Below are 23946 nucleotides of genomic sequence, written 5' to 3'. Positions count from 1 at the left end.
TTATTTAGTGTACTCCTTCATAGGCTGCAGGTGGAAAACAGTTGCCTAGGTGGGATAGTTCAGACACAAAGGCATGCTTGTTCCCAATCAGAATGTAAATAAGGTAAGAGACATAAACGAGGCTATAATTTTCCATCCTATTATTAGCCTAATCACTCTGTTCATAAAGGCATTTTAATTCAGTACTTAAATTAGCGTTACATGTCTGCTGTATCTTCTGTCACGTTGATAAAATGCACAAGACGAAAACTGATATCAGAGCTTTCGATTATATGTTTATTTTATTTGCCTACAAGTCAAACTAACCTGAAAAAGTTCCAGTTACTTGTTAGTTACTCAGCTCTTTTTATTTGCATTGGCACACAGCGTCGAAACATCATCGTAAACGCTGATCTCGATGGATTTTCTTCTACATTTTCCACTGTATTTTTCTCAGGTAACTAAAAACAGTAGTGAGAAAGATTAGTTCATGTTATAGTTTTAACCGTGTGATAATTTTCAGCTGTATCTGAGTATTTTGTCATATTTACCCAAGTCGAGCATGAAGTGAAAGGAGGGCTAGCATAGCATTGTCACGTGCGCGGTGCATGTTTTGTAACTACGGAATTTTCTGGAATATTTGTGATATTTTACTGCTTCACGTGCACGCTGACTTCATAATACAGTTCCCCATTATATATGAAGGGAAAAAATAGCGGATTTGGTATTGCGGTTAAAAACCTGCGTGATCCGTTATATTTTTACGTCAGGATGGCCGAGCGGTCTAAGGCGCTGCGTTCAGGTCGCAGTCTCCCCTGGAGGCGTGGGTTCGAATCCCACTTCTGACAACAGCTTTTCGTTTTTTTAAATCTTTCAAATAAGATTATTAATTTACTCAGTCTAATTCAAGGGTGTCACACTCAAATTCACAGAGGGCAATAATGAAAAACTGAGACTAAGTCATGGGCCAAACTATATATTTACAAAAAAATCTCAACAACATCAGCATGTTTCCTCTTCTTTCGAGATACGTAATGTTAAACCTTTTCTTATTAAAATAAATGTTTAATAATAGTTTTGCTTAAACACTGAATCCAGAACAAGCAGAATATAAAATAATAATAAACTTTTAAATAAATTATGTCTCTATACCCTAACTGTACCCGGTGGGCCAGCTCTAATACATGTTTGATATGATCTTGTGGGCCAAATTTAATTATGTTGTGGGCCAAATTTGGCCCCCGGACCTGAGTTTGACATGTCTGGTCTAGTTTAAGGGTGTCAAACTCAAATTCACAGAGGGTAAGAATTAAAAACTGGGACTAAGTTGTTGGCCAAACTAAATATTTATTGACTGCATGTTTTCTCTTCTTTCAAGATATGTAATGTTAAACCTTTTCTTATTAAAATAAATGTTTAATAATAGTTTTGCTTAAACTTTGAATCCAGAACAAGCATAATATAAAATAATAACAAAATTTTAAATAAATAATGTCTCTATAGCCAATTTGTAGCTGGCGGGCCAGCTCTAATCCCAATCAAAAAGTGCATTTTGAAAACATGTTGTAACTGCTGAAGAATACCACCCAAAATTTAATAACTAAATTGACCACCATGGAGTGTCCAACAACTTCCCATTTTTATTCTGAAATGGGGCACTAGTGTTTTTATAAATAGATGTGTATAGCTTTGTGGTAAAAAGAAAGAAGAAGAAGAAAAAAAAATGTTTATCAGACAGTATAGAAGACTTTCACTTCTCTTAACTAACTGTTTTCAAAAAGCAGCTTCATTTAAAGTAAATTCATGTCTAAAGTAGGTTCTTTAGATTAGGTCCTTGTAGTGAATGAATGCAAAAATCAAGTTTTATTTGGAAGACATATTTTTCATCTGACTGCCCTTGGCAACAGAAGTGTGTAGGAAAATACTTTAAATTGACTCTCATGTATTCACATTGACAGGCATTTATTAAATAGTGTTCAAACATGTATAGCCACGTACATAAATAAAGTGCATACACTATATACTATATTATTAGCTCTTTTAGCTTAGTGAGCCTAAAGCATTTAAAGATACACCCGTAATGCCATTACTGTCTATGAATGGAGGCTGATAGACCATTGAAAACCGCTGGATTAGCTTTCAAAATCATTATTCCCTTTTTCTCCACAATAATTATCCAAGTCAATTAAGCTTAAATGAAAATGCATTTTAAGTACTATGCTTGTAATGATAAACCAGACAAAGATTGAACATGACATGAAATATAGTTCTTGTTTATTGTTAGTGGATTTCAATAATAATCTTTCACTCCAAAAGCTATTATAATTTGCTTTTAAAGTGACCATAAAATTTAATTATTGCCCATTTTGGTGTATGAGAGGTGAAAGACAAAAGAAACCATAATAATAACCCTTCATGCTTTGTTAATCACTGGCTGTTTAGATGGAAGACCCAAAGCTTGAATAATGAGCTATTTGACAATGTCGCCTGCCACTAGACAACGGGTGATGTTAAGTGACAATTTCACCTTTATTAACATGTTGCAGAATCGTTTGGAAAGGTCATGGCGACAGACCGGAGGAGGCGGGGTTTCTCAGGTGGTGGTGACTGGGAAAGAGCAGCGGCGACAAACCAGTGAGAAAATACTCATTAGCTATTAAGGGGTGAGCCATTTTGACAGAAAAATCTAGGATATTGTGATATTTTTGTGTATTCTTCAAGTTGCACAATGTCACTAGACTGGGTATAAACCTTCAAATTCTGAAATTTTCCGATTTAGTCGACCTTTACACTTTGAAAATCATATTCAAAGTAAACAACAATCTCTTGTCAAAATCATTACAGAATATGTTCAAAATCCAAAATAGCCAATATGAGCTCAGAGGTACGGCCATGTTTATCAAAAAGAAAATCAGAACAAACATTATGAAATGTTGTTTATCTGTTAAAGGGGTGGACCTCTGGAACAAATGTACAGAAGACCTAAAATTGTGCACCACTCTTAAGTAGTTTAAATATTTAACTCTGGGCAGATACATGAATTATGATACTCAGTTTCTGCTGTAGTATTTTGTTGTACTGTTACTGATTTGTTTGTTTCCTCTTGCTGTACTTATGAATATGAACTGGTGTCAAGATGATGCTCTGATAAAGGAATAAAGAGTAGGCATAATAGGATCAATCTTATATGACTGTCTGTGAAATAATGTCAGAATATACCTGTGACTGAAATAAATAAATTAGTGGTGGAGGGTGCACTACCAGATTTTCTCCATGGAGGTGTTTTTGTTTTACCTGGATTATTCCACATTATGGCATTAAACATATTTGCAGATGATGCCACCAGGCCATCAAAGTTCAAATTTAGCTTTATTGTCAATTTCTTCACACAAAGGAATCAAGATTACGTTTCTCTCTATCCCAAAAAGTAACAATTAAGATAAAAAACAGTAGTGTACAGTACAGTGCAGTTCAAATCAGGTCAGTTTTAGGTTGGCTCTGTGGGGAGATGTCTGCGCTCACAGTAAGAATCCATGTTTTGAGCTATAAACTGAATCTAGCAAACACATTGGCTTTGAAATGTTAGCCTAATCTTACTTAGTGTTCTTGAGGAGCTCTCTGAAGGTAGCTTAATGAATAAATCAGCAGTAAGAGAAGGGATAAATTTGAGTTTGTGAATTATTTAGTGATGGCATCAACATGAGCAGCAGCATCTTTAGCCTTTGCCATCTCCTGAGTGATTACCCATGATGCCGCTCCCCTGGCAGTTAGGGGTCATGAACTTTTGAGCACAGATGTTAAAAGTGCACTGAGAGGAGAGCTGGCCTTAGCTTAGCGATGAGTGACATTGATCTTGCTGTGCTCAGACAGTGGCTCACCCAGGAGACCACATTCACCAGGAGAAGACGCGGTTCAGTTTTTTACTCTGAAAAAACAAGAAAATAGGATTTATTTGAAACACTGAAAAACAATTGTATCTTAAAGGTGCAGTACTTTTCTAGCGAGGCCTGAAATCATTAAACTTGTTTATCTTGCATTTATTTAATTAGAAGTATTTTGTTGTTTCACGGCAATGTGAAAACATATATTCTTACTGTGAGTGGGCTCGCGTCTCCACAGATCTAGCCTGATGATGTCACTTGCTGGAGGTAAGTTTTATTGTCAGAGAAAACAATAACATCTCCATGGAGAAAAGAAATGGTGAATAGGGCTGGGTATCATTAAGAAGCTGGCGATACGATATACACCTCAATACATATGCCATGATACGATACATATCTCGATACAGTGCACTTTCGGTTCGATATGATATATACGGTTCAATAAAAAATGTCTATATCATGGCTGTGATACTAAAAGTCTTTGTTAAACCAGTTGTTGTGCAAAGTTCATATGACACACACATTTTAATCAAAACAGTAAAAGTGTCAAATGTGTTGCATAAACGAGTTTCCTTCCTCTAAACACGCAACAAAACTGTAGTGCTGTAACAAAATAATTTAGTAAATTATACCAAAAATGCTCTTAGCGATATATCGATACAGGAGCACCCAGTATCGATACTTTATCATCACATTAAACTATACAGTATATATCGATATTTCAATATTTTTGCACAACCCTAATGGAGGAATTGCACTGTTTGTCCCACACCAAGTACAAGAAAGCAGAAATTTAATGATCATTATTTGTTCAACTTAAAGTTTTGAAAATGCATGATATTATTGACTTATGTATCCTCAAAGTAATAATAAAGAAAGTAATGTATTCAAAGACTGAGATGAGAACAAGCCACTACAATTTAAAAGGAACCTACATTAAAAAAAAACAAAAAAAAACAGATTCAGAACCAAGGTTATGGAGAATCAACTACAATAATGGCATTTAAAAAACACATAAAATCCAGTGCAATGTGTATATATGAAAAAGGAAAAAAGTTGTGCATATTAATGAAGATTTCTGTTTGCAATTGATTAATAATTGTGACTAAACTGAAATGTACTGATCTGAAATGTTTTAAAGTAACTATCGGTGTTGATGTATTGTCTGGAAAAGGGAAGAGGAGGCAGGGAACATAAGATAACTCTTCTTTCTGCTCCTTTTCATTCATTTCTTGTATGTTTTGATGTTGTGACACTGTTGATGTATTTTTATACGTTATGAATGAAATAAATAAACAAATAAAAAGGATAAACAGGTCACAAAATAGATAAAAAATGTGCATATTACTGCTACTACTACTCCAACTACCATGCTGCTCTTAAACATAGGGCCCATTGGTTGTAAACTGGATACTGCTACTAAAATCAAAACCGTGGGTACATTTTCTTGCTTTTTATTCCAAAACTTTGAATGCCATGAATCTGACTGTCTTACCATGGTGCCTGTTTAAACTACTTACTGTCAAGTGTGCATAAAGCCACTTTGTCTGCAAAACTAAGGAAAAGTTCCCCTTTTAAAAGTTGTGACCGGGGGAGGGTTTTTGAGCACAGATTCAGACTTCCTTCCTTCAGAATGAGCGAAGAACTCCAGAAGATTTCAGCCCAGGTTTTTGTTTAAAGCTGGTATTTGCAGTTTTTTCAGTGGGATCAGACAATAACACACCAGGATGTGGATACAGGATGAAGAAGACTATTCAGCGTCAGGTAGGATAATGCAAGACGAAACGAAAATGCAGAGATTGCTCAATAGAATTTGTGTTTTTATTGTATTAAGCTGTATGGCAATGTACAAGCCATGTTTTCAATTTGCTATAACCAAAAATATTTTATAGACTAACAGTTGCTGCTAATAGTTAATAGCATTTACTCGACAAAATAATACTAATTAATTAATGGAATGAGTAAGGTATTATGACTTTATCTCAGTTTTAGTTTGGTAAATGTTTTTATTTTTTGTATTTTATTACATCCTTTCTTTTTCTCTTTCTGCTCATGTTATTGTCTTCCTGATCAGAACCAACACAGTTCCAGTACCTATTTGACATTCACTGCTTTTAAAGAAGACAAATTAAGGAAAATAGTTACTACATGTAATTTGTAAAGATTAAAAAAATGTAGTAAATTAGGCTGCATTCACACTTGTTTTAGTTTTAGCCCAGGTAGAGACTAAATATAGACTTGGTTTGATCCTGTTTTATTCCAAACAATCCAAGGAATAGTCTAAATTTAGTCCTAATTTTGATCGTGTAAATGTAAATGCAGCTTTATATGGTAGAGTTACATATTATAACAAATAAATCATAAAAAATACTGTCATTTTAGAGAGGTCAAAAAGGGAAAAAAGAAAACTTGCCATAAAGAAGGTGTTAAACAATGTGTTGTAAACTAAAATTACCCATAGATTATTTCCTGTACAATATACAATAGCTCTGATGGCTCTTCTCTGTTAGCTCAGCTCTCCTCCTGTTTCTTTATCTAACCCATCCATCTTCTCTATGGATCTACAGCTGAAATGTACCTCTAATGCACATTCAAGGGCAGGCGCAGTATTTTAGCGACCATATCTTACTTATTGCCAACACTGCTTGCATTGTTTGTCTAGACTGGTTCCTAAATGTTCCTGTATTTTCTGTCATTATTTTAGATCCATTTGCAACGTTTGGGTAAAATTATGATTATATATTCCTCCCACAGAGTCTGATGGAAGCTTGGAAGATGAGGGACAGATACAGGTACAAAACTGTCAAAAAGAACTTGAAGACTTGATTACGGCATGTTTTAAATGCATTAGTGACAATCAGCGAAGACTGCGCCGCTACACAGGCAGATAAACCAAAACAACATAGATTTAAAGACATGAAAACGTGATTACATTACATGAATCAAATCAGTCCTTAATGAAGACGCTTATTTTATACAGTGATAAATGTTTTTATTTGTGATTAGTGCGAGATCCTGGAAAGGCAACGTGATGAAGCTAATCAGAAACTGTCTGAATTGGAGGAAGGTAAGAATAATCAATGATTTTATACTTTCAAATAGAATCGTCACGGATACCGAAATTTCAACTTGATTTTAATGCCAGTGATGTTTCATAATGAAGTAATTAACTATTTAAAATTAACTATTATGTCTTGACTGGAAAAAAGTCCTCAAATGTTGCCTATAACACGAAGATGAACCCCTCAAATATAATATAATGTAATTTTCAACACAAAATAACTTAAATATTACCATGTGATTTCCGATAACTATTCAGGAAAAGTATTTTTTGTCATATTTATGCAATTTTCTTATTACATTTTCTATTGAGTATTTAGTTTGGACTGTAGTTCTAGTATCAATTAGGTTTTGTAGATTTTGTTGTAAGATTAAATTGAATCTAATCTAAATCCTTTGTGTTTCCAGTGTCCAGTCAGCTGCTGAAAGAAATGAACATGCTGGAGATTCAGTTTCAGATTGAGCGTTCATGCAGAGAGTCAGCAGAGGCTCTGGCTGTCAAGGCAAGTCTTATTTTGCATTATATATTGTGTTATTTTCATTCATTTCAATCCAATCCAACTTTATTTGTATAGCACGTTTTATAAACAAGACAGTTTCCAAAGTGCTTGAAATACGTAGCAATGTAAAAAAAAATTATAATAAAATAAATAAAAAAAATCAGCTGACTTATGTTCCAATCATGAGGAAACTAATAGAATCAATCAATAAAAAAAATCAAATCAAATCAGTGAACAAAAATAATAAAATCAATACATAAAAGCAGTACTAAAAAAAAAAAATAGATAAAAACAATACATAAAAAATAGATAAATAAATAAAATAATTAAATAAAAGACACAGCATTATTGTCTTTTATTGATCACTGGCTAATTTCAGCATGTATTTCAGCCATTATTGTAATATGGTCATTGTAGTTGCTTTGTAAAAATGTTTTATAAATGGTAAATAGATAAAATTAGTAATATAATACTTGGTTGACTTTTTGGGTCAGTAATTCAGAATTCTAAACTGAAATCAGATTGTAGATTTTTTGACTTGGTGTATGGTTAATATCGCTGTAATTGTCAGCATAAATAAAAAATTTACACTTTTTTAATTACGTATTGGTTGAAAGGACATAAAATTAATATAGCAAGTTTTCAGAGCCAATAGCAAACAAATAATGATACAATTCAACACTTATAGATTATAAGTTTGGATATTTCTTTCAAAAACTGCAAATCCACCCTAGAGTTAAACAGGCCCATGTTCTCCATTTGAAATTATGATGTCATCAAGTTGTCCAACATTAATGTAATCTTTTATTTGGCAGAATCACAGTGACTTTATCCTCTGGTACTTTTATGTACAGAAAATACACTGTGGTGCTCTTCATTCATGTCCCATTCCTATTGTATACCTATTGTACTCCTACTGTGTACTGTAATACTTTATCTACTTGAATCCTGTGCGTCTCCTAGGTAACCAGAGAGAACAGTGTACTGAAGCGACAGAGCCAGATGCTGCTGCCGCTGATCCCAGAACTGCCCGAAAACTTCTCCAAAGACCTCAGTGTGTCCCTCAGTCAAGACCAGTGCGTGAGTCTGACTGAAGACGTGTCTGTTGTGACCTTTGACCCCGTGCTGGAGGGGGTAAACGGAGCTGACGAGTGCGACGCAAGGGGAGTGGTGGGCGACAATCTACTACTGCAGAGCCAGGCCAAGATCACAGGTTCTAAAACTTTAGCAATGTTTATGCTCTGTAATCATGTCAAGCAGAGGATTTCACTACTGAATTATCCCCTATAGTTTCTGTTTCTCCCCTAGAGCCTAAAAATACTCAATAGTAATTTAGTAAAACATGTATATTTTTATTCTTATGTATATTTTTTTATATACAAACACTACACATTATCCAACATATTTATTGTTTAAAAAAGCCTACATAAAAGTTTTAATAAGTGGCAATTTTGTAGGCATTGTAGTGTCCACAGAGGTCGTTTTGAAAGGTTCCATGTAATTATTTATTAGATAATTACTTAACTTATTACTTAATAATTATAACAATCTACTTTGTTTGATTGGACATAACTTTTTGCAAATAATCACTTATTTTTACAGTTTCACTGTCCTCAAATTAGATCCTTTATGTGTACATTTTGTTTTGAATATAATTAAATATATACATACATAAGTAAGTAAAGTAAAACCATAACCTTTTGAACGTGATGATGATGTGACTCCCAACCTCATTGTTTAACAGAGACCAAAACAGGAACCAAAAACTCATGTGATTTAGGGCTTTGTCTGATGACTTACTTTAGTCTCTGTAACCTTGTGAAAATGTAAAAAGGTGTAGTAAAAACCCACAAGCAGCAGTAACATCTATTGTTTTGTTTGGCAAGACTGAAAACAAAGACATGCTCATATCTAGCATTCTTTATGGTCATGTTTGTACAGATAAAAAATACAGATTGATAAATATTTAGTTACTCATAATAACACTGGCAACACAACGGCTGGTAGTAAGTTTTCTGGCCCAGTTACAAGTCAGATCTGTGTAGAGGCAACTACTACTACTACTATAATTTCTACTAATGATGAATTTATTTTATTTCTAGTAAACTTAATAACATATTATATCATAAGACTAGGACCTGACACGTTAACATTTCAACCGTGATGCAACTTGAATGTTATCCCGTATTTCTTTGACCCTTCAAAATATAAAAAATAATAAATACTTGATTGATTAACTGTGTGCAGAGCTACAGGCCTCAGTGGACGGACTTCTGTCTGAAAAACTACAACTGGAAAACCAAGTGGAATTTTTGACCAAAGAACAAACGATGCTTAAAGAACAGGTACTACAGCAAACACCAAACATAATAAATGCGTGATTATGTGTTGGTATCTATTGTAATGTTTTTCTGTATTCAGCTGGAAATGGAGGTGCAGGAGAAAGAAGCAATATTGAGAAGAATGAATAAACAAAGCAAAACTATGAATAAAATCAAAAGAGGTATGTCACAATTTGCTGTACGTGTCAGTAGTCTTGTTGTATTGTATTGCAGTGTTGTAGGTTAAAGGTGCAAGTTTTTTGGTGTGGGGTGTACAAGCTGTTTGTCTCCATGGAGATATTCTTGCTTTGCCCAGGTGGCTTTAAAACAAATACATCTATTTCCAGAGGTCAGATCTGTGGAGAGGCAAGCCCATCGTAAGAATGCACAATTTTATGATATTTTTGAGCAATAAAAACACTTGTAATAGAATAAAGACAGATATTTCCAAAGAGACAGGTAGGCAACGCATCACCCCCCTAGAAAAGTTACTGACTGTATCTTTAAACTACCACTCTGTATTGGCGTCACAGTCTTTTCCACTTTAATCACTTTAAAAACTGAAGCGACATTCAAGGACTACTCATTCAGGTGTGAGATTTGAAAACACTTTTGAGAGACCTCTTAAGTATTTTATTTTATGGGACAGAAGTATGAAAGTATGAAATGATCACAGTGATGTTAAGATTAGTTGAAGATACTAAACATTTTTAGCGTGTCTCCTCTATTGCCCTTTGTCATGTAGAATGGTGGGTATGTTTGCGTTATTGACATACCTCAGCAATAAAATAGTGGAAAAGTGATAACTGCCACAGCTGAAAATGAACTTGAAATTATCCTTATTCAGCATTAGATTGCAGTCTTGTAATTTTGTATAGTGCTTGGATGGTATTGGGACAAACTTGAGCTAAAATATAAGACTATTAAACACTTTTGAATTAGTCCTCAGCTTAAGAAGAGCTGAGCTAAGATAAAATGGGCTTTTAAATTAAGCAAACTATTTACCAACACTAGAAGATAACTATGTACCAAAAGTATAATCTCCACCCCAAAAGGAGAACTGCTAGTATATGCTGTAATTGTTCCCTATTTTATTTATTTATTATTCATATTCATATTATTAAAGCATTATTCATGACTAAAATGAGGGCAAACTAAAATGGACCAGGGTACCACTTGCCAATATGCAGCAAAAACAGGATCTCAGAATCATATGGGAAGTTGAAAAAACAGTACAGTAAGTAAAATTTAAGTGTTAAGAATTTAAACTTAAGAATACAGACGTTTAAGACACAAAAGTCTTTAAAATCCAAAAAACTTCCCGGTTAAAGAGGTCTGACAGCAGATGATGTGTTGTGTTGCGTGCAGTGTCCGAGCTCGTCACAGAGGAGTTCACGGAGATGTCTCAGAGACTGGAGCTGGAGCAGGGCCTGAGGCAACACGCCGAGGTCTGGGCCGTCCAGGTGAGATCCACAAACGCACCCAAAACATGCAAAACGTTCACACCTATTTCATCTTTCTATACCACACACATGTTGGGTTTCATGTTTCTTTGGGACATTACCTTGACTTACATCCGTTTATTGGAGACTGATCCAAACCTTAACCATAACTAGGGAACTGAAACTGAAATTGACTACAGAAATTTTTATTATACTAAAGACTTGCCATCAATAACTTGACTAAAAGGGGGTGTGTCACTTGTAAAAGCTCTCAAAATTATTAGGATCTATCTATACAAGTGAACTCTTTTCTGGCATAAATTCTTATACTTATAAAATAGTCTACCAAAAATGTGGTCGACTAAGACACCATCAACCAATAAATTGACTAAACGACTTAAAGGCTCACTGTTACTGTCACACCTGAACCTGGGCTGCTGGTGCCTAAACCTGCAAACTGAGATTAGTACACAAGTTTTTTTCATGTCCAATATTTTTGTAAGTAAGAATAAATCAACAGAGTGAAACTAGAATGGTTATCAATAAAAGTTAACTTATTATCTGAGGATCTGGGGACACAGATAGACCAGGTTTATGAAATTTGAAATCTGACATACAGTTCCTTTAACCTATTTAACCTATATCTTAACTTTAAACCATGTCATTGATCTAGTATTAAAATCAGTTGGGGACATGATTTTCGTTCCTATAAGTGAGGCAGGTCTCTATGATGTGATTGTGTTTACAAATTTTACTGTCACCTGGCGACCATAATGTTAACAAGGGCCAAAGCATGTCTAAATTGCACCAAAGGTATGATTACACTCATAAAAATAAATTACAACACCTTTACTTTGTTAATTGAAGGTTTTAAACTGCCAGAAAAATGCCGTCCCTGCTTACAAATTGTCCCTGCATTTTGGATGGAATTTTTGATGATGTTGATGACATAGGTAGAACTATTCCCTGATACTTCTTGTGTTTTTATACTTTTATTCTCAACTTTATTTACACAAACTGTTGTAAAACTATGATTTTGTCTATTTTAACCCATATCTTAACATTGAGCCATGTTGTTGATCTAAATATAAAGGATTTATATCATGGGAGTAGAGGTGTGCAAAAATATCCTGGGTTGCTGTATCAATATATAAGAGTGCTTTTTAGTACATTTTACTAAATTATTTTGTTACAGCGCTATAATTTTGTTGCTTGTTTAGAGGAAGGAAACTCTTTTATGCAACACATTTGACATTTTCACTGTGTTGATGAGTAAAATGGGTGTGTTTCATATTCACTTTGTACAAGAAGTAGTGACTTTTAGTGTCACAGCCATAATTTTTTTATTGAATCAAATCAAATCGAATGAAAATATTGTATCAAATTGAACGCTCACTGTATTGAGATATATATCGTGGCCTATGTATCGAGGTTTGTATCGTATCGGCAACTTCTTAATGACACCCAGCCCTACATGGAGGCCTAGTTTTTGTCTCCATAATGTTAGTGTGTATGTGTCATGATAACAAATTTTGAAATGTGATATATTGCTGAAGTAAATATAGACGATATTTTAATTTATACCACTGACACAAAAGCCCCAAAACAGATTTAAATCACAAAAAGTGTTCTAAATGTACAATATTGTTTTAAAAAATCATAAGCTACTGTAGTACTTAGTCTGCATCTGTAATGGGTCGTAGAAGTTTTTATGGCTTAATTCTTGTCAAATAGCCAATAAATAACCAAAAAATTCCTAATAGAGCAAATAAAATATACACACAATAAATATTAACCCCATCTTGTTCCAGCTTTCATATACTGAATGTCGATAAAGTGATTATTGTGACAGGCCTACATACAGATTTTAGTCCCCACAATCCGATTAATACCTGCTCACACACTCAAGATGGAAGGTGACAGCTCGTGCCAAGCTACGGTACGGGGTGTTGGCTGTGACCTTCAGGCGTTTGGGGTGCCATAGCGGAGAACGAGGTCGTCATGGAGATGGGAGGGGGGGTGTGGCGGCTGCGGCGGCGCTTCTGTCACCAACTGGTTTATGTGTCGGGACAGGAGAAGAGTGTCCATTCCTCTGTGTTTCACGCCAATGCTGAGGTGGAAGCAAAACTATACAAATGCTCAAAATGCTGTGTTCAAGTAGGTTTTTAGGGTACTTTTTTTATTTAACACATTTCTTGAACTGAAATAAAACTGATAATAACCTGTGCTACGTAACTTTTCTGGGAAAGGGTCCACCAATTGCTTATCTCTTGTCTCTGAGATGCCACAGCTTAAAATGTTTCACAGTATGGCATTAAACTTTTTGGGATTAATACATCTTGTGTTTTTATTGCCTTGAAAAATGTTTGCTGTATTCTTGGCCTCTCCATAGATCTGACGTGTAATTTGCTTGTCTCCATGGAAATAAATACATTTGCTGAATTAGTGTGGCAATTACATCTTCATTTAAACAAGAAGATGACTAACCCTCCATCGGAAAATTTACATTGCACCTTAGAAAATAATGTGATATTAGTGTAACTTTTACATTTTAGTTGATTAATTTCAAAGACTCTGTTGTTTATCGTCTTAAACACTTGAAAAACTAAACTAGTTCATTTTAAAATGTTTGCAGAGGTCAAAAGTGATTCCTCGGTAACTTCACAAATTTAAAACATGTTCATTATTAACACTGTGATGAGTTTATAAGTTTATAAGTGCAATTCACAAATCTCAGAGAACAGAACAGGAATTTTCCTGTGACTAGCATGCTAACTGCACATTTCCTGATTCTCAGACAATGAAAAGCTTTATAATTAAATGCTGACAGTACATAGCAGGTTTATTTTGACTGGTTACTGGCTTACTGGTCCTTTATTTTTCTGTAGTACTTTTTTTTTTCAGACCATGTACAGACCAGTATACTACTACACTACTACTCAAAACTTTGTACTCACCCTTTAATTCAATGTTTTTTTCTTTTTTTTTTACTACTTTCTACATTTTATATACATATAAAAGACATCAGATAGAAAAAAGTGAAATAACTCTACTTTATATTTTTCAAAAAAGCAAAAGGAGACTGATTTGAGGATTCGAATATACAATTTAGTAGAGTTATTTACTTTTTTTTTCTTTACTACATAATTTCATATATCTTTCTTCATATAAATGTCATCTATATGTAAGAAAACCTGTAAGAAATAAACAATGAATGAGATGGTGTGTCCAAACTTTTGACTGGTAGCCTATGTATACATCTTTGCCTATCTCTCATGTCAGTCAGCCTCCTCAGCAGCACCATTCACCAACATAAGACAAAAGCAATGACAACACCAATTCACTCACATACCCAAACACATACATACACCCCAGTGTTGTGCCTGCTCCAGCTGCTCCCATTATAAACCATTTTCTTTCACCCAAAAACGCCCCCATCCCCATTTGGCCCCTCCCTTCGCCATAATTAGCGGTCATCTCTGCCACCGGAGTAGAATAGTGGTCTTTAAGCGCAACCTGTCTTTCCCTGACACCTTTATGTTTTCGCATATATAGCAATTGTCGCTTTTGTGTGCTTCGTCCCACATTTACCGGACAGGCACACAATAGGGCGCCTAGCAGGGGTCCTTACCTGTGAAAAGCACCCCCAACTGTTCATACAATTCAACCCTTTTTACTCTCAATTCATGTTAAAAGACCCCCTGCGCTTGAATGCCTCTTGTATGCTCCACTATTTGTGTGTGTTTTCATCTGTTTTCACAACACAAACTATTCACACCTCTCCTCTCCGATGCATGGTGGTATAACAGGAAGCAATTTGAACCTTTTTGTCTCTTTGTAAAGCCGTGTGTGCATGTTATTATGTGTTTCTATGTATGAAATAATGCTGCTAATTGGTGTGAGAAAATGGGATCCTGCAACTAAGGGTTAGGGGAGTAGATTGTACCGAATGATAGAGACCAAAAAAACTGTTCCTTAAGTTTGTCGAGGAAGGCAGAAATGAAAGTCAGTCAGGCATGTTTCCTGTTTTCACATTATTGTTCTTCTCATAAAAAGGTGACAGTTTACAAATGGCAATTGTACGTCATTGAAATTCAGGGGTTGTATTTGTGGTGTCATTTTGGTTACACTGTAAAAAGAATTAAATTTTAAGGCAGAATTGTAACTATAGCTTGAAAAAACATAAACATTTTCCTATATTACAATTATGACTTTGTCAAATATGTACCATTTCAAAAGAACAACTTAATTTTTGTGTAGTCTTTTAATGGTTACAAGCTTGTTATAAATAAAATGTACATTAAAATAACTACAGTGTACTATATAATAATTTGTGATACATTTAGTTTCTTTCAAAGTTGAACATACCAGGATGACTGAGTTATTACACAGACATATTTCAAAGTGGTATTTTTTATGGATTGTCTCTGCAAGTAACCTAAAAATATACTATATCTGGTTATTTATTTTAGTGTATTTTAGTGAATTTTATTTAAACTAAGTAACTTTTCCTATTTCGATGGAGATGGTATTGCTTTTCCTTGGAATGTTCCACAATATCACACAACTCAACTTGTCTACACTCTAAACCCAAATAAGTTACTAGAACTTAAAATCATTTAGGCAATTGATATGACTCATAGTTTTCTGTTAAGGCAACTTAGTTATTTTCATTTATTATGACTTCAAAATTCAATAAATTAAAATAATGTATTTGTTTTGATAGATTTTAGTACTTATTTGGTGAAGCACTTTGAAATTGTATTGTATTTTAGCTTTACTATATAAATTAAGTTTGCAGTTACAATAGAAATAACTTTATCATTCTCAGCGTTTAATTACTTAATTCTACGTTCTCATCTGTGTTTTTGAGTTACACTCACTTATACCCACAATAGTTCCCTTTAATAAAAAAAATAAATAAATACACAAAAAGAACATGTTACAGTAACTTGACATAATTAAGTTACTAGGACTACTTCTAAAACTTTGACTATACACAACTTAATCTATTTAATTACTTTGAATGTTCACGTTTACAGTGTATCTTGCATTTATACAATCAAAGACATTTGCAAAGCTCAAATGTACATTAAAAAACATAACTTACAAGCCATAACATCATATGTAATTATAACATATATGCATAAGCCACTTTGGAACATTTCAGACTATAACATCTCCATGGAGACAAGCATGTGTCAGACCCTCCGCTAGAAAAGTTGCATCGTAGACTTTTAAGAAAACAACATGACTCTTTGAAAATGAGTCTTATTTTCATAGTTTTATTTGACTATACATAAGAGTTTGACATTTATTAATATTACCGTACTAGGTGTGTTCAATTTTACCTGGAGCAACTCATTTAGAAACAGCATTTTTCTGGACGTTTTTTGCTTCAAGTCTTTCGTACTTGTTGATACAGCCCTAGGAGTCATACATAAATCTTAATATTTAGGTCACATTCTCCTTTTGACTTTGTATGGCTTACCACACATACAAATGCCCTGAATGCAGCTTTGTGGAGTGGTTGCATGCTTTGAACAAATTTGGAAAAACTACCTGTGTGTCAATGACCTACATTACTGACGACAGAAGAAACCACAAATTCAATAGGCCTATTCTGGCTCATTTTTAGCATTTAAAAGCTTTCATTTCAGCCACATAAAACAGGTACCACTTAGCAGATACGTGCGGTCAAAACAGCTCACAAAGATAATATCGCAAATCGACGCTAAGCACAATAGCCGGTAATGCTCGTTTATACAATTTCTTTCCCCTCATTATTAATTAAAAAAACCTATTATGAATCAGGTAGCGGTTTGCCTCCCATAAAAGCGGCTCTTGTGAAAAATGTTTTAATTTATATTCTGTAAAGCACAATTATTCCTGTCTTTTTATGTTCATTGTGTCACGGCAACCATACAAACTCCCATTTAGACTTTAAGCAAAACATGACCATTTGTCCACCAGGCAAAATACATTGTTGATTTTCTTTGCTGCAGATAGTGAATGAATGAAGGCATTGTTCCATAAAAACTTTGCTTTGAAAAGGCTTGTTCTGCATTGTGACAACCTCCTGGGGTCTGCAAATGAACATGTAGCCATTTAGATCCCACTTTATCGCTCTATAATTGTACCATTTTGTGTGTTTCAACGCCATTTTCAAGATAATCATAAGGCTTTGTTTAAATTTCTCTCTCTTTTTCTTCAATTGAATGTTTTTTTTTTTTTTTTTTCAGATGTTAGAAGCACAGAAAATAAACCCTGCGACAAACCATGAGACCAATGTGCAGCTCCAAAATACCAATGTGCAGCTCCAAAATGCTTTAGAACAAATATCGCAAATGAGTGTCGCCTTGAGAAACATACAACATAGCTACCAGAATCAGGTTTGTATTTGTTGAGCATTAAACAGTGGTTATCATTACATAAAAATACCATGTGACTAGACCTGGACAGACACGATATTATTCTAGTTCAGCTGTAAATGCTTTTTTGTTAAACCGCAAGCATGAATATCGAACAACGGACATTTTAAACTTTGATTAGATCGATTAAATTTGCCTTCATTGTAAAGTTAAAGTACTATGGAACTCTTTTGGTGGAGTCTCTGCTTTGTCTCGTGGAGGTTTTATTGTTTTGCCTGAAATATTCTACTGTAAGGCAGAAAATATGTGACTCTGGCATTTGTTTAATTATAGGTGTTGCTAAAAATATGACATGGTCTATGGTATAATCTCCTTTCCTCCTTCTTAAAAACTGATTGAAAAGTTTAATCCCATAGTGTGGAACATTCCAGGCAAAGCAATAACATTTCCACAGAGACAAGTAGGTAGTGGAACTCACCCAGAAACATTATATAGTGCACTTTTAAACAAAATTAAATCATTAATTACATTAATTGCATTAGTCCATATGTGACACTTTGCTGAATGTCTGTCCCCATTCTTTGGCTATTTTATGTTGCTTAATGTCCAATTAAATTTACTCAATAGAGATGTAACAGTAACCGAAATATCATGATATCATATCGTCAAAGGTCTCACAATAATATCATGGGCTGTCACAATATATCAAATTACAAGTTTCTTTCCTTAAATGCATGGTTTTCTTGAAGCAACTACTTATAAACATAGGGAACTACATATCCCATGATTAATTTCAGTGCAGACAACATGAAGAGATGAGAAGAGATGTTTTTTACTTCAATTTTTGGGATTATGATGGAGATAATTCACACCAAAATCTTGTCAAGGTATTTTAAAGGCAAAAAAGTGCCCCTTCTACAATTATATAAGCTTCTCCAGAATATCGCAATAAATATTGTACCATGAGATGCATATTGTGATAATATCGTACCGAGAGATTTGGATATCGTTACATCCCTAGTATTCAATATGCCAAAAATATATATTTGTTTCTTTTCATATTAAAGATTTGTGTAAAAAACTGTGTCCAGCAGATTTTGGGCCCAATGCATCACCAAATGAAAACCAGAGATATGTTTGGGCTTAAAAGTGGCAAAAACTGTTGCCATGACAACTGACAACAAAAATGTTGTGTGAAAAATTTAAATATCAGTATATTGTATCATTTAATGTGGTATCGATATCATGGGCTGCTGTGTTGATATATGGTTGATATATGTGGAGTATTTTTTGGTATATTTAACTAAATTATTTTGTTACAGTGATACAGTTTTGTTGCTTGTTTAGAAGAAGGAAACTCATGCAACATATTTGACATTTTTACTGTTTTTGAGTAAAATGGGTGTGTTTCATATTAACTTGCACAAGAAGTGGTAACAAAGACATTTAGAAACAGAGCCATGATTTAGCCTTTTTTTTTTTTAAACCGTATTGAATCAATTTGAAATATATTATATTGAATCGTATTGAATTGAAAGCTCACTGTATCGAGACATGTACCGTATCATGGCCTATGTATCGAGGTATTGCCGATTCTTAATGATACCCAGCCCTAATTGACAAAAAATGTATCTATTGCAATATTATTATCTTATGAATTATGTTTTAAATGGTGAAAAGTGCTCAAGTTGGAGTTTACAACAAGAATCTGAAATCCATCTTCCTCCACAGTTCATTACAAAGTACATGATGTGTTTATGCAGGTTAACCAGGGTTCACATGATGCAGAGGAAGTGGCCTTGAAATGTGAGCTGCAGGATTTGAAAGAGAAGCTAAAAACCTGTGACGATGAGAAGAAAGACCTGGAAATTAAACTGTCTGAGGCCAGCAGAAAAGTTAATGTGCTACAACAAGAAGGTAGTGGGCCCAAATAGTATTTCTAACATAATTTCTCAAGTTCAAATGGATAAAGTGTTAGTAATTTTAGCAATAACAGTACCATCCATTGAAAAGCATGCCTGAGTTTTCCAGTTTTAAATGTTACATTGGAAAGTATCTTATTTTATTTCAAACCAGTGTGTAGCCAGCAGCATACAAACACATGAAAAAAAACAGAAACATAATATCTAGCTATAGTACTTCTATTGCTTGTAATAAATATTAAGTTTTGTTTCCCATTTACTGAAGTGATACAGTTAAAAGATTATCAGACAGCGATGATGTCCAGAGGTGAACCAGAGGAACAGAAAACTCCCACTGCTGGGGTCCCTCCACCTCCTCCTCCGCCCCCTCCTCCTCCTCCACCTCCTCCTCCTCCACCTCCTGTGAACAAGTATGTATCTGAACACGCCAAATACTTCCTCTAACTATAGTACACACTAGGGCTGCATGATACATCGTAAAAGTATTAAAATCGCAATATTGTCTAATGTAATAACCAATATCACAACAAACTAAACAGCTAACAGAAATGTACTGTTTTGTAATGTTTTGTATGTAATGAACAGCCATGTCTCATATCGCAATAAATTTAATAGTTTTAACATTTGATTTGCTTTATTGTCACAGTACACTTGAAATTCTGAAACAAAGACGCAAAGAATCAGCAGCTAAAAGTGCTGGAGAGAAGAGTGAGTTTTAATGTTTTATAATTTACTAAAATAATAATGTGATGTAATTTACTAAAATGTAATGATGTAATTTAGTAAAATAATATATTTAAGTATATTTGGTTTATTTTTAGATGGGACACCCTTTGCAGATATGAAGTCAATGGCAGTGACTGAAATGATGGAAAGGATCAAGAAAGGAATCGTGTTAAGACCAACCAACACAGTGCTGGTCAGTGAGTGCAATATCTTGTGTAAAGCTGCACTATGTAACATTTCTGGTGAAGGGTTTTCTGTCTGACATGCCGTTGCTTTGCCTTGAATGTCACACACTATTATTGGCATTAAACAGAGATGAGAAGGTGACACCACCAGGCCAAGTTACAGGTCATATCTGTGGAGAGGGGCTATAACACATGTTTTTCAAGGCATTTTTGAGCAATAGAAATACCTGTAACAGGATAAATACAAGATATAAGTTTAATGCCATACTGGGACATTCCAGGCAAAGCCATAGGATTTCCACAAAGAGAAGAAGGCGCTGTATTTTTCAGAGAAAAGTTACATAATGCATCTTTAATAATTCGTTTACTGTAAAATTCTTATCTTTCATATATTTTTAAAGCAGGATGATGGCATATGGAAGGTATGTAATCCTTTCAATATCTTTTAAAATATCTGTTCATAAAATCTTAAAATCAGTTTTAAAATGTCATTATTATACAGGACCAACAAAGTGAAAACCGAAAATCAGCCATTGTGGAACTTAAAGGAGTCTTGGTAATGCACCCACACAAAAATAATTATTAATGGTTTTATTTGTGAATAAAAATCACAGTTTTTTCACTCTGTGTTTAATGAGGATGAATGATGTGTAATATGATTATTGTAAGACAAAATAAAAAATAAAAGTAAAGGGTATTTACAGTATAGGGTAGGGCTGTGCAATTAACCAAATTTTTTAACCGAGATTAAGACTGTAATTTCTAATCATCAATGATCAGCTTTGGTCGTTTTTAATCAAGTGGTCTTCAGCCAATTCTCTGTCATTAAAAGCTTGTGGTTTGGAGCAGCGTTCAAACTTTGGAGGAATAAATTTGATTTACTTTTGAGTCAAATGGCAATGGTTTATGCTGTGTATGATCAGAAAAATAATATAAGAGACTTGATTAAATTGAATTGAAAACTGTGATTGTTTAGTAGGAGGAAAAAAATTTGATTCATTTTTTTGTCATAAAGGCCAGTCCGAGTATAGGATCATGATGCATATGTCTGTTTCATTAGAACACCTTGAAACGAAAGCCCCATCGCAGACAGTCCTCCAGACGAGGTTTGGGCAGAAATGTGGGAGAGACAGAGCTGCTGTCTGTGCTACAGAGGAGGAGGAGGGCCATGGAGGACCCCCCACAACCACTGGAATCTACACAGTCTCAAGGTACAAAATAAAAGAAAAAAATCCTTTTCCCCTACTGATTATTAAACAAACTGAAGTAGTAACACATTAAAGATGTACTATGTGATTTTCTAGGTCCACTACCTGCTTGTTTCCAACAAAAACAATGCAAGCACCATAAGTTTAATACTTTACTGATTTCGGGCAAAACAATAACATCTCTGTGAAGATAAGCAGTTTCTGAACTCCCTCACCAGAAAAGACAGCTGCTATACTGAGTGAAATAATCTATATACTATAAAATATACAAATATGTTTTATTTTCTTGAAGTAATCCCATCAAACTCTTAATAACAACACAAAAAGTCAATTTATTTTACTTTATTTACTGAATTATTTTTGATCATCTTAAGTAAATGTTTGACCTACATAACTAGAACACTAATTTAATAATAATAATACATTTGTATCTGCCTTTCTGGCCGCCTTGCAGCTATGGACACACAGTAGCTCAGTTGGTAGAGTATTTGGCAGGTTGGTGGTACAGTTCTGCTGTCGTTGTGTCCTCAGGCGAGACACTAAACCCACCTTGCCCCCAGTGTCAGGGCACGCTGGTGTATGAATGTGTGTGAGAATGGGTGAGTGGTTCCTTGATGTAAAGCGTTTTTTTGAGAGCCTTGAAGGTGGAAAAACGCTGTATAAAACTGTGACCATTTACCATCACTTGATACAGTTGTGAGTCAGTTTATTTACTTTCACTATGTGCTAATCTTGTTCCAGATGCAGCCAGCTCAGTGAAACCTGAGCATGTTTCATGGTTCAGTGACAGTGGATCTGCTCCTGTGCTGCGGAGACTCACACAGAACAGAAACCAGCGCGACTCCAGAATCAGAGCCTCAGCTTTGCTCATCAACCCAGGAGAAACTGCAAAATAGGCTACAGTCATATTACAACACAACATTAAAGAAATCATGGGCTTTGGCTTTCTGTTATCCATGGGTTTCAGAATCATTAAAAATTAAGATTGTTGCCATAACAATTACAACTCTGCAACAAACTATTGTAGCTTTAGAACAGGGAAAAGTCCTCAAAATGCTGCATAACAGTAAGATGAAACTCATGAATAAGTGCAATTTTATCATCATTCTGAAATCCATGGATAGTTTAAAATTGAGCTGAAGGACAGGTCAGATTTTTATGTTGGAATTTGCTGTTTATCTGATTTGATTGCAGATTTCTTGACCCAGCCTGTCCACATTAAAGAAAAACTGTCATATAATTCAACTTTTTTTTTTTTCTTCGCACTATCTTGAAAAGTGGTGCCATTGCTCAACCCCAAAACGTGACTGTGAGCTGAAAGGACTTTAAGCCGAACAATTAATATATAAAGTTTTTAAAGAATCCTAACAAAATATGATACAACACACAACATTTCTAGATCATCATTTTGAATATTTCTTCTAAAACAATAAATCACCCATTAAGTGAAATGTGAAAGCAACCTCTACAAAGCACTGAAATGGTTTGTGTTGAGTAAATTGCTCTTGGAGAAGCCCATTACATGTTTAATTGTGAAATCAATATGAAAATGCATTTGTGTTTTCTGTGTATAATTGCAGGAAACAAGAGCAGTTTTATGGTAAAGGTTAACAAAAGACCTGTCAGTAATGAGTTCAAAGCCAAAGAAAGCTAACATAACCACCGTGGTTTTAAATTAGAAATGCAGCCAATTCAACCAAAGCTTTAAATGGTCACTTTGAAAAGAAGTAGATCTATGTTTTGTGAGAAAATTGTTTACATGTAAATCTGAAAATGACAACCTAAATGTCCTTTTATTTACAATATTGTGGGGATTCTTTAACTGTGTCAAAAACCAGTTCAGCTTTTTGATACCAATTCTTAAAGGTCCTACATTTTTAAGCTTTAAGTATTTGCTGATACCCAACATCAGTGCCTACAGAGATTGAAAGAAGATTAATTATTATTTTATTCCAAAACTGATCCCAATGTGCAACTTTTTTTACTCTATCTGCATGTCTCCATGGAGATGTTATTGTTTGCCAGGAATTTCCTAGCCAGGTTGGCGCCACCTAGTGCTTTCACTCAATTGCATTTCTCTCCAGTGTCTAGGTCAGGAATCGGAATACACTAGATGGTTTACAAGAACCCCTGGAAGTTGTACACCGCACACCGGCCAATCAGCGAAGAGCTGAACTAACCCCAGCTTAAATTCGCAAGTTTGCCAACAACAATTGATTGTTGACAGACATGTTCATTTTCTGCTTTGTTTGCTATTTTGCCGGCAATTACTTGGACACCACTGAGCGTTTCGGCGCATTACATACATCACGATCAAATAGCAGTGATTAGTTAAATAAAAAAGTACCCGC

General features: G+C 34.5%; 1 protein-coding gene, 1 long non-coding RNA gene and 1 other non-coding gene across 13 annotated transcripts in view; 2 read left to right on the top strand and 1 right to left on the bottom strand.

Annotated features, from left to right (window-relative positions):
• LOC129409751 (uncharacterized) overlaps positions 1–671 on the bottom strand; it is a 49121-nt gene extending 48450 nt beyond the window's left edge. For all 5 annotated transcript variants that reach the window (XR_008632550.1, XR_008632548.1, XR_008632547.1 and 2 more), the window contains exons 1-2: positions 531–671; positions 307–440 (exon numbers count right to left, since the gene is read on the bottom strand). This is a non-coding gene — a long non-coding RNA (uncharacterized LOC129409751). The remainder of the gene's footprint in view (positions 1–306; positions 441–530) is intronic.
• shtn2 (shootin 2) lies at positions 59–22840 on the top strand. Of its 7 annotated transcripts, none has more exons than XM_055156325.1 (19): positions 59–103; positions 2526–2613; positions 5554–5624; positions 6615–6652; positions 6867–6927; positions 7329–7423; positions 8384–8633; positions 9668–9765; positions 9842–9923; positions 11110–11204; positions 17426–17575; positions 19318–19471; positions 19742–19886; positions 20123–20184; positions 20298–20395; positions 20789–20809; positions 20890–20943; positions 21448–21598; positions 22337–22840. In XM_055156325.1, exons 3-19 carry the CDS (start codon positions 5588–5590, stop codon positions 22489–22491), a joined length of 1746 nt encoding a protein of 581 aa, XP_055012300.1. In that variant the 5' UTR covers positions 59–103; positions 2526–2613; positions 5554–5587; the 3' UTR covers positions 22492–22840. The 7 variants fall into 7 exon arrangements, with proteins under 7 accessions (XP_055012300.1, XP_055012298.1, XP_055012299.1 ...); XM_055156323.1 differs by lacking the exon at positions 59–103 and adding an exon at positions 331–436 and having other exon boundaries at positions 5563–5624; XM_055156324.1 differs by lacking the exon at positions 59–103 and adding an exon at positions 331–436.
• trnal-cag (transfer RNA leucine (anticodon CAG)) lies at positions 745–827 on the top strand. The gene has a single exon. It is a non-coding gene; the product is annotated as a tRNA-Leu (tRNA).
• Positions 22841–23946: the final 1106 nt, after the last annotated feature.

The sequence above is a fragment of the Boleophthalmus pectinirostris genome, unplaced genomic scaffold (assembly GCF_026225935.1).
Source record: "Boleophthalmus pectinirostris isolate CB_2022bp ecotype Guang Dong unplaced genomic scaffold, ASM2622593v1 HiC_scaffold_20, whole genome shotgun sequence".
Lineage (NCBI taxonomy): Eukaryota > Metazoa > Chordata > Actinopteri > Gobiiformes > Gobiidae > Boleophthalmus > Boleophthalmus pectinirostris.
Note: the sequence above shows the minus strand (reverse complement) of the source record. Positions and strands in the feature narration are given on the sequence as shown.